The 12,050-nt window shown below is 41.8% G+C and overlaps 1 protein-coding gene across 12 annotated transcripts in view; it reads left to right on the top strand.

The window, feature by feature from the left end:
• The window catches only part of LOC144603477 (coiled-coil domain-containing protein 91-like), a 106,347-nt gene that overhangs the window by 76,326 nt on the left and 17,971 nt on the right, over positions 1 to 12,050 (top strand). For all 12 annotated transcript variants that reach the window (XM_078416707.1, XM_078416712.1, XM_078416706.1 and 9 more), the window contains one exon: positions 3,035 to 3,148. In XM_078416707.1, the coding sequence (XP_078272833.1) occupies positions 3,035 to 3,148 (114 nt within the window). The remainder of the gene's footprint in view (positions 1 to 3,034; positions 3,149 to 12,050) is intronic.

Below are 12,050 nucleotides of genomic sequence, written 5' to 3'. Positions count from 1 at the left end.
ATATGGAAAATGTTAACCTCGGCACTGACACCTGGGAAGCAACTGCTGAGGACTGGGGAGGTGGAGAGAGGACCTCCAGGTGGGAATGACGCACCACCACAGCATGAGGTTCAAGACCTTGAAGGCCAGGCGTCAACACCGCAAATTGGTCAATGGCAACAGCAACATTTCCCCAATACATAGAAACATAGAAACATAGATGCAGGAGTAGGCCATTCGGCCCTTCGAGCCTGCACCGCCATTCAATATGATCATGGCTGATCATCCAACTCAGTATCCCGTACCTGCCTTCTCTCCATACCCCCTGATCCCTTTAGCCACAAGGGCCACATCTAACTCCCTCTTAAGTATAGCCAATGAACTGGCCTCAACTACCTTCTGTGGCAGAGAATTCCACAGATTCACCACTCTCTGTGTGAAAAAAAACTTTCTCATCTCGGTCCTAAAAGACTTCCCCCTTATCCTTAAACTGTGACCCCTTGTTCTGGACTTTCCCAACATCGGGAACAATCTTCCTGCATCTAGCCTGTCCAACCCCTTAAGAATTTTGTAAGTTTCTATAAGATCCCCCCTCAATCTTCTAAATTCCAGCGAGTACAAGCCGAGTCTATCCAGTCTTTCTTCATATGAAAGTCCTGCCATCCCAGGAATCAATCTGGTGAACCTTCTCTGTACTCCCTCTATGGCAAGAATGTCTTTCCTCAGATTAGGAGACCAAAACTGTACGCAATACTCCAGGTGTGGTCTCACCAATGCCCTGTACAACTGCACCAGAACCTCCCTGCTCCTATACTCAAATCCCCTCGCTATGAATGCCAACATACCATTCACTTTCTTCACTGCCTGCTGCACCTGCATGCCTACTTTCAATGACTGGTGTACCACGACACCCAGGTCTCGTTGCATCTCCCCTTCTCCTAATCGGCCACCATTCAGATAATAGTCTGCTTTCCTGTTCTTGCCACCAAAGTGGATAACCTCACTTTTATCCACATTATACTGCATCTGCCATGCCTTTGCCCACTCACCTAACCTATCCAAGTCACGTTGCAGCCTCCTAGCATCCTCCTCACAGCTAACACTGCCCCCCAGCTTCGTGTCATCCGCAAACTTGGAGATGTTGCATTCAATTCTCTCGTCCAAATCATTAATATATATTGTAAATAGCTGGGGTCCCAGCACTGAGCCTTGCGGTACCCCACTAGTCACTGCCTGCCATTCTGAAAAGGACCCGTTTATTCCTACTCTTTGCTTCCTGTCTGCCAGCCAGTTCTCTATCCACATCAATACTGAACCCACAATACCGTGTGCTTTACGTTTGCATACTAATCTCTTATGTGGGACCTTGTCGAAAGCCTTCTGGAAGTCCAGATATAACACATCCACTGGTTCTCCCTTATCCACTCTACTAGTTACATCCTCGAAAAATTCTATAAGATTCGTCAGACATGATTAACCTTTCATAAATCCATGCTGACTTTGTCCAATGATTTCACCACTTTCCAAATGTGCTGCTATCCCATCTTTAATAACTGACTCTAGCTTTTTCCCCACTACCGATGTTAGACTAACTGGTCTGTAATTCCCCGTTTTCTCTCTCCCTCCCTTTTTGAAAAGTGGGATTACATTAGCTACCCTCCAATCCTCAGGAACTACTCCAGAATCCAAAGAGTTTTGAAAAATTATCACTAATGCATCCACTATTTCTGGGGCTACCTCCTTAAGCACTCTGGGATGCAGCCTATCTGGCCCTGGGGATTTATCGGCCTTTAATCCATTCAATTTACCTAACACCACTTCCCGACTAACCTGGATTTCACTCAGTTCCTCCATCTCATTTGACCCCCGGTCCCCTGCTATTTCCGGCAGATTATTTATGTCTTCCTTAGTGAAGACAGAACCAATACAACAGCCAGAGACAACCTCACCTGTGAGAGCTGTGGGAGGGTCTGCCTGTCAAGGCCTAGTCAGCCACATCAGGAGATGCAACCACAGACAATAGGTGCAGGAGGAGGCCATTCGGCCCTTTGAGCCAGCACCGCCATTCAATGTGATCATGGCTGATCATTCTCAATCAGTACCCCGTTCCTGCCTTCTCCCCATACCCCCTGACTCTGCTGTCCTTAAGAGCTCTATCTAGCTCTCTCTTGAATGCATTCAGAGAATTGGTCTCCACTGCGTTCTGAGGCAGAGAATTCCACAGATGAAACATTCAGGACAATATCAAAGCTGCACCATCATCTCTTGCACACTAGAGATTATGCTGAGCACTGACCTAAAAACCACAAATAATCTCTCAACTGAACTAACAAGAAAACTTCAGGGGAACAAAAATGTCAAATGCTACACATTGGTGAGGTACCAAGGCTTTATCTCAGCTCTTGTTGCAAGTCATAGAGTCATGCAGCATGGGAACAAGCCCTGCGGCCCAACTTGTCTATGTTGGCTAAGATGCACCATTGAAGCTGGTCCCATTTGCCTTGTGAGAGCCAGTAGTAATCCTCATGGTACATTTCAGACAGTCCTCAAACCCAAAATAAAACATTGTTTTTCTGTGCTCTGTCCATATTTTACCTTAACCGCTTAGACTTTAACAGCCTGTGATTCAGTACTTTACCAAGCACTTCGGGGCATTTCCAATTATTTTCCAATTAGTTATGGTGACTGGACACTGTCTCCTGTTCAAAATGACTTTTAAACTACTTTTCTGTAGATTTGTCCTCTGTGGTTTCTTAATTTTTCACAATGGAAAGCAAGGAGCCTCAGAGAACTAACTGTGAACTGGGCACAATTCTCCAGATAGGTTGGCTATGTTCTGTTTAATACCAGGAATATATTTGTCTTGTATGTGACATAACTCTAGTTGAAATGATTTGAGATATTACAATCTCCAGTCTTTTCAGCTCAGTTGCCATTTGTGCTACTATGATAACAGCAATTCTCAAATGTATTTACCATGTTTAAGTGTGGGGAGATGAGATTATTGCCATAACAATTTCTGGGTGATTAATTCCCTTTTTTTTCACCCCACCAGGAAGCCATAAGAGAAACTGTAAATGAAGAAAGAAGTAAAAGTAAGAAAGCTGTGGAGATGACAGTTGAAAAAATCAGGGAGGATATGGTCAAATATATCAAGGAGCAAAAGAGGGTAAGAGATTCCACCAAATAGCCAATGATTTATGACTTCTAACCTTCATATTAGATTTTAGTAGTTTAATGATCTAAATTCTTTTGTACAACCGACTTTGGAATAGAGCCAAGAGATTTCTGCATAGATTTTGTTTTCCTTTAGAGGCAGATACGATAGTGGCATTTTAGAGGCTTTTACATAGACACGTGGACCTACAGGGAATATTTCATTGTTCTGTTTTGGGACATATTGCAGTAAAACACTCTTGGAATTGAGGGATATGGATTATCTGCAGGCAGACTAGATTAGTTTTCCTTGGCATCATGTTCGGGACAGACATTGTAGCTCAAAGGGCCCTTACCTGTGTTGTACTGTTCTGTGTTCTATATAGGCAACATCCCCACAAAGCAATTTTCAGTACAGTACTCAAATTGTGCCATAGTACTCTTGACAGTTGTTAAACTTAAGTGAGCAGTAGTGCTTAATCTGTGCAATAAGGTAATTCTGAAGGAAAATTAAAATTGTTGGTTACAATATGAAGTTGCTCCAAGATTAGTGTAAGAATCAGAAAAAATATATGTCCAGGTATTTTCTCTGTCTCCTTGAATAGAGAATGCCCCTGTGCCAAATATGCCTCACCAGCGTATCCTCTCCTCCTGCAGCACCCATCATTGTTTTTCTCTGATTTTGATTCCACAAACAGATGTGTTATTCAGTTCTCTTATTAGTACATTGGACTTGGCTTTTGGAATTCAGCAAATTATGGCTATCACTTCCATGGCATCCCGAGGAAACTGCCTTTGCCAAAAGGCAAACAACTTTACATCTGCAACAAATGTAGTAATTGCTGGCATCTGTAGAGTGAACAAGATAATTTAATATCCAGGCAAAATCACTATCAAGACCATTGTAAAATGGGTACTTTAATAGATTCAAAATGAAAGATTCCAGATAAAATAAGAGACCCTGCCAATTAATCTAATTTTATGGGCATTTAATTGTTGATCTTTGATTAATTCTGACTGAGACTTTTCCCTCGGAGTATCTCTTAATTTTAGTTAGAGTCATAGAATCATGCAGCACAAAACAGGCCTTTGGCCCAATTCACCCATTCCAACTAAGATGCTAATCTACGCTAAATCAATTTTTCTGCTCGTATCACTCAATTCCTATACATATACCAACTAATGATAACTAATTGTACATCAACTAATGACAAATATACCTGTACAAATGCTTTTGAAGTGCTATGATTATTCCTGCCTCTACCATCTCCTCTGGCAGCTCGTTTCATATACCCACCCCCCTCCTCGATTCCTTTTCCAAATGTTTCCCCTCTAGTTTCAGACTCCCCTATCCTTAGAAAACGTCTAACCATTTAATTTATCTATGTACCTCATAATTTTGTAAACCTCGACAAGTTCACCCCTCAGTCTCTTGTGCTTTGCTGAGAGCAATCCTGGCCTATCAAATCTCTCTTTGTAACTAACGTAACACACTGGTGAATACAGTCTGTATTCTTTCTAGTGTTACCATAGCCTTACTATTGTACAGTGACCAGAACTGCATCAATATTCCAAGTGTGACCCAACCAATGCTTTGCATAGCTACAGCATGATGTTCCAACTCTTATACTCAATATCCCTACCTATGTGGGCAAGCAAGCTGAATGCCTTGGAGACATAGCCTGAACAAAGATCCCGACCCAAAACGTCATCTTGATTGTTTCCCTCCACAGATGCTGCCTAACCTGCTGAGTTCTTCCAGCACTTTGTTTTGCTCAAACTAAACAACTTCACTATCCATGCATGATGCGATTTTCAATGAGCTGTGAGCTTGCACCGCAAGATCCTTCTGTACCTCACCTCTTCGAAGAATCCTGCCACCCATGCTCTCCAGGGATGCTAGGATGAGTTGCTCCAGCACTTTGTGTCCTTTGTGTGAACCAGCGTCTGCAGTTCCTTGTTTCTACACTCACTGTGTATGTGCAGTCAGTATTAGATGACCCATAATACATTACACTCACACCAGTGCGGATTAAATTCCATCAGCCACCACGCTGCCCAACATTGGGGGATCTGATAGAAACATATAAAATTCTTAGAGGATTGGACAGGGCAGATGCAGTTAAAATGTTCCCGATGTTGGGGGAGTCCAGAACCAGGGGTCGCAGTTTAAGAATAAGGGGTAGCATTTAGGACTGAGATGAGAAAAAACTTTTTCACCCAGAGAGTTGTGCATCTGTGGAATTCTCTGCCACAGAAGGCAGTGGAGGCCAATTCTCTGGATGTGTTCAAGAGAGAGTTAGATTTACCTTTTAGGGCTAAAGGAATCAAGGGATATGGGGGAAAAAGCCGGAAGGGGTTACTGATTTTGGATGATCATCCATGATTATATTGAATGACGGTGCTGGCTTGAAGGGCCGAATGGCCTACTCCTGCACCTATTTTCTATGTTTCAAGGTTTCTATTCTAGCTGATCTATGTCCCACCGTATCTTTAGGCAACTATCCACACTACCTACAACTTATATATTTATATATAATTCATTTACTTTTAACTTTGTATTTGCTTGGAGTTTTCCATGTAAATATATCAATGGGATTTAAGATTAATTTGTTCAGTACCAACTGAGTGTCAGGGTTACTAGGAGTCATTCAATTTGTTGGCGTATTGATGATTCATGGAACCCGTGAATAAAGGAGTCCCAGTTGGTCGACGTGCTGAATCCCATAAGGAAGAAGCAGCATTACGTTTTTAACAGCGGATGCCTCAGGATAAATTGACGTGTCTGATCTGGAATCTACTTGCGACATTGAAAGATGTCGACCTTTTTTTATGCATTCATTGTGATATGCCCGGTGGTTGATCAAGTCCAAGAATAACTCAACTCAAATTCCATGTGGAATTAAATTAATCAGTATTTCTCCCACAGATTTAGACTTGCGCTGTAGTTCCTATGGTCAACTATCTTGGCCCTTTTTGTTCCAATGTTGCTTACGGATGTTGGTGTAAGCATCTCATAAAAATCAGATGATTATGAAGCATCATTGTTGACTCCTGACATACTCGTATTTAATTTTCCTTTGATTAATATTTATTAGAGAATTAAAGAAATACAGTGAAAACTAGTTGACTCATGCCCAGCAAATTCAATCACAGTGCAAAGCCAGGATCTGTTACAGGATCTTTAAGCACCGAGGTGGAATTTCAACCCTTGATGGAGCAATGTAAGTCAGACCTCTACATCACCTTACTGATTTAACTCAACACCTGTGTATTCCAGTACTTTGTACAATTTACACCATGACAAAGGTGAGGATTTTAGCCACATCTCTGCTCACTGAACGTCAATCTCATCCTTGTTCTTTGTTTTTCTTGTCTTATTTTCCACATCTAAAGTTTGTGTGCAATCTAGATGTGCCATGTGGGGAAACCTGCCCAGTAGAAATTGCACTTCACAGTCAAGTGGTTCTACTGGATGGATTAAAAAGAAGGTAAACAGTAGATTGTGTTCATTACCAGTATGATGCAATGTTACTGGCAAAGAAGTATTGTTCCCGATTTGCTGGAGACAAGGAGCTCACCGTCTTGCACCACTAGCAGCTGTGTCAGAAACATGAGGTGAAGAGTTCCAGGTTTCTTGGAACTTGCACAACATGGTGGCAAAGCACTTTCACAGTAAAATGCAGATGTCTCGTTACATTGATTGTATTAAAGTTCACGTGAGTTATCCGGCTAATGTACAGCTTGCCCATTTTTGCATTATTTAGGCAGACTGCTGAAACTTGGCTTATAATGTTAGGCATGTGCCAATCCACTTAAACCCATTGGAAAAGATAAGGGTGTGAGTGGGCCGTTAAGCTGTTCAAGGTTCGATTGCGTTTAATGAGATGATGGCTGACCTTTGACTAAATGTACAACTGCCTTTACAAAATATCCCTGAATATCTTTGGATAACAACAATTGTCAGCCTTGGATTTAAATTAATAATTGATGTAGCCATTTGTGAATGTTTCATGTTTTTGTCACCCTTTGCATGCTGACGAGTTTCCTTTTGAAATAAAAGACACAGAGTGCTGGAGTAACTCAGTGGGTCCGGCAGCATCTGTGGAGAACATGGATAGGTGACGTTTCACAGAGTGCTGGAGTAACTCAGCGGGTCAGGCAGCATCTGTGGAGAACATGGACAGGTACCGTGTTGGGTCGGGGCCCTTCTTCACTGATTGCGTTGGGGGTAGGGAAAGGAAGCTGGAAGAAAGGAGGGGCAGGCAAAACCTGGCAAGTGATGGGTGGATACATGGGTGAGGGGGGGTGGGGTGTTTAAAAGGCAGATGGTAGGACAAAAGCCAGAGATGAAAAGATAAAAGGTGTGAGATAAGGATTGTAGAAGCTGTGAATTGTAAAGCTAGAGGAAGGAATGCAGGTGGAAGGCGGATGGGAGGGGAGCAACAGATGCTAGTCCAGGTGGAGCACAGGTGGGGGAGGTGGGAATGGGAGGTGAAAGAAAGGGTGGGGAGGTAGAATGGGTGAGGGAGGGGAATTGGAGAATTCTATGTTCATATTGTTGGGCTGTAAGCTGTATGTGCAATATGAGGTGCTGTTCCTCCTTTTGAAGACTCTTTTTGAAGAAGTGCTCTAATTCAGACCACATTCCTCTTTTCTGCGCTGGGCACAAAACCCTGTTAGTCTGATTCCATGCTGGTTTATTGAAGCCTGAAAGATAATAAAACTAGATAGGCAGACAAGGATTTGGGAAGCATTTGAGAATTGAGAATGGTTTAATTGGTTGAAATAACTTGCAGTAACATAATAAAAAATGTAATATTGTTAAAAGAATGAAAATTGGCATTGGCAGTGAGGAAATCCAAAGTACTAGTTAAACTTTAATGATCAAAATATTCTGTGATCAGTTTGAGCTATAATGAAAGAAAGTAAAAGAATAGAAGTAAATTAACATGTTCATAAATTATACCCTGTGGGCTTGGTTGCTTCATGTCAAAGAGTTATGCTTGATACAAAATGACTACCCTTTTTGTCTTCTCTGTTAGAATACTAGAAAAAGGAACTATGCTTTAATGTTAGAAGATAGACATAAAGTGCTGGCTTAATTCAGTGGGTCAGGCAGCATCACTGGGGAAAAAGAATGGATGATGTTTCATTCCAGAATGGATAGAGATGAGGAATTGTAAGGGTAAAAAGACTCTAATGGGAGTCATCTACAGGCCCCCAAACAGTAGCCTCGACATAGGGTGCAAGTTGAATCAGGAGCTAAAATTGGCATGTCACAAATGTAATGCTGTGGTGGTCATGGGAGATTTCAACATGCAGGTAGAATGGAAAAATCAGGTTGGTAATGGACCCCAGGAAAGAGAGTTTGTGGAGTGCCTCCGAGATGGATTCTTAGAACAGCTTGTACTGGAGCCTACCAGGAAGAAGGCAATTCTGGATTTAGTGTTATGTAATGAACCTGACCTGATAAGGGGACTCGAGGTAAATGAGCCATTAGGAGGCAGTGACCACAATATGATAAGTTTTACTCTACAAATGGAGAGGGAGAAGGGAAAATCGGAGGTGTCAGTATTACAGTATAGCAAAGGGGATTACAGAGGCATGAGGCAGGAGTTGGCCAAAATTGACTGGAAGGAGGCCCTAGCAGGGAAGACTGTGGAACAGCAATGGCAGGTATTCCTGGGAATAATGCAGAAGTTGCAGGATCAATATATCCCAAAGAGGAGGAAAGATTCTAAGGGGAGTAAGAGGCACCCGTGGCTGACAAGGGAAGTCAAGGACAACATAAAAATAAAAGGGAAGAAGTATAACATAGCAAAGAAGAGTGGAAAGCCAGAGGATTGGGACTCTTTTAAAGAGCAACAGAAGATAACTAAAAAGGCAATACGGGGAGATAAGATGAGGTACGAGGGTAAACTAGCCAATAATATAAAGGAGGATAGTAAAAGCTTTTTTAGGTATGTGAAGAGGAAAAAAATAGTCAAGGCAAATGTGGGTCCCTTGAAGACAGAAGCAGGGGAATTTATTATGGGGAACAAGGAAATGGCAGAAGAGTTGAACCGGTACTTTGGATCTGTCTTCACTGAGGAGGATACAAACAATCTCCCAGATGTTCTAGTGGCCAGAGATCCTAGGGTGACAGAGGAACTGGAGGAAATCCACATTAGGCAGGAAAAAGTTTTGGGTAGACTGATGGGACTCGAGGCTGATAAATCCCCAGGGCCTGATGGTCTGCATCCCAGGGTGCTTAAGGAGGTGGCTCTAGAAATTGTGGACGCATTAGTGATTATTTTACAATGTTCTATAGATTCCGGGTCAGTTCCTGTGGATTGGAGCGTAGCTAATGTTATCCCACTTTTCAAGAAAGGAGGGAGAGAGAAAATGGGAAATTATAGACCAGTTAGTCTGACATCAGTGGTGGGGAAGATGCTGGAGTCAATTATAAAGGACGAAATTGCGGAGCATTTGGATAGCAGTAACAGGATCGTTCCGAGTCAGCATGGATTTACGAAGGACAAAATCGTGCTTGACTAATCTACTGGAATTTTTTGAGGATGTAACTAGGAAAATTGACAGGGGAGAGCCGGTGGATGTGGTGTACCTCGACTTTCAGAAAGCCTTCGACAAGGTCCCACATAGGAGATTGGTGGGCAAAATTAGAGCACATGGTATTGGAGGTAGGGTACTGACATGGATAGAAAGTTGGTTGACAGACAGAAAGCAAAGAGTGGGGATAAATGGGTCCCTTTCAGAATGGCAGGCAGTGACTAGTGGGGTACCGCAAGGCTCAGTGTTGGGACCGCAGCTATTTACAATATACATCAATGACTTGGATGAAGGGATTAAAAGTACCATTAGCAAATTTGCCGATGATACAAAGCTAGGTGGCAGTATGAACTGTGAGGAAGATGCTATGAGGTTGCAGGGTGACTTGGACAGGTTGTGTGAGTGGGTGGATGCATGGCAGATGCAGTTTAATGTGGATAAGTGTGAGGTTATCAACTTTGGTGGTAAGAATAGGAAGGCAGATTATTATTTGAATGGTGTCAAGTTAGGAACAGGGGACGTACAACTTTTTCAGCCAGAGAGTTGTGAATCTGTGGAATTCTCTGCCTCAGAAGGCAGTGGAGGCCAATTCTCTGAATGCATTCAAGAGAGCGCTGGATAGAGCTCTTAAGGATAGCGGAGTCAGGGGGTATGGGGAGAAGGCAGGAACGGGGTACTGATTGAGAATGATCAGCCATGATCACATTGAATGGCGGTGCTGGCTCGAAGGGCCGAATGGCCTACTCCTGCACCTATTGTCTATTGTCTATAATCCTTCTTCAGACTTCAATGGTGCTTATTGGCTGGAAATATCTCTCAAAAAATTGGTTTCTGGCTTTCCAAGCACAGGTGCCTTTTTAAAAGTGAAGATTTTTCAAACTACTTGTTTTCTTATAGCCACGGTATCCTCAGCTTTGAGATACTTCAAGTTGGTTTGAGGTTAAGAGAATTTTATTTCCTATCTTTATTTGTTATAACACATCTTTGTACCTGTCAGTGTTAGATTCTTAAACTATTATCCGAAGAAATAAATCTTTTTAAATGTTGTGATTACACCATATGATATAACATTCTGGTCATTATGATGAGAGAGGATCCAAAGCAGAACTCTAAACTCACATGAAGAAGTTTAATCTAGTTGTTGATAAATTTCACATGGAACTCTAAGAGAAACTTTGTTATCTGGAGTTGTTTTGAATGTGTCCAGAAAATGTTGAATATGATACCAAGTTAATGGATGCTCAATAGAATCTTGAGGATGAGAGAGGGAGAGCGGTAGTAGAACGCGTTGATGGATTTAGCTGAAAGGGCTGGGAGGAGCCTATTGTAAAACCTGATCAAGAGTATAGATCTGGGTGGCTTTCCAGCCTGTTTTACTGATAATAATATCAGATTCTAATTTGGTGAGGCATTTTAGTTTTAGCGTACTTCAAACCCTTCACCTGTTCCCCGTGGAGACATTTATTATGTAACGTTCTACAGCTCTAGTTGTTTCCAATACTAAACTGCTTGGAAATTGATGCCATAAATACCATTGCTTTGAATAGTGATTCAAATCCTCTATATTTGCGCACTGATATTACTACATGCACTCAAAGTGATGAGGTTTTCTGCTAACCTTTTCAGTCGATTGGTTCTGTTTTAGAAGTATATGTTGAGTTGTATTATGCCAGAATAACTTGAGGATAAAACCAATGCACAAGTCCCAAAATGCTTTATATGAAAATGTAAAACTATTTGTTGTGTAGCATGTGTGGAGAAAAAAAATCACACATTCACGTACGACCATCCCTTTTCCTCCGGTTGTCCGAGAGTGCTTTACAGCTTATGAATAACTTCTGAAATGCATTCCTTATTTAGACAAAGATATAGTGTGTAGTGTTTGGAAGATATTTTTTATTTTTAAGTGTTGTTCTTAAGGTTTTTGGAGGGAGGGGATTTTATACTTTAAGATGGCATGTAGTTCTTGTTTGTCCTTTCGGAATTCTGTGGTATAACTGGGTGGGTATGCAAGTTATACTTCACCCACATTAATGTACAACTTTAAATAGATAACATGGTGCTATGTGTCAATGGCTTGGGTGTCTTTAGTTTCTGGATGTTGTTTTTTATTTCTGGACGTTGTACTTGCTCACCAGTCTTCCACAGTGGTGCAGCTGGAAGAGCTGCTGTCTCACACACTGCGACGTGGGTTCAATCCTGAACTCGAGTGCTGTCTGTGTGGAGTTTGCACATTCTCCCTAAGCTGTATCTTTCAGTCATTTGGCCCGGTTGAAAGTGAAAATTTAATGAGTGCATAAAATTAGAGAAAGGAGGTTTAAATTAAAGATTATATCTCAAAATTTATCATCTGGAGCATTTTT

This window comes from Rhinoraja longicauda, chromosome 20 (assembly GCF_053455715.1).
Source record: "Rhinoraja longicauda isolate Sanriku21f chromosome 20, sRhiLon1.1, whole genome shotgun sequence".
NCBI lineage: Eukaryota > Metazoa > Chordata > Chondrichthyes > Rajiformes > Arhynchobatidae > Rhinoraja > Rhinoraja longicauda.
Note: the sequence above shows the minus strand (reverse complement) of the source record. Positions and strands in the feature narration are given on the sequence as shown.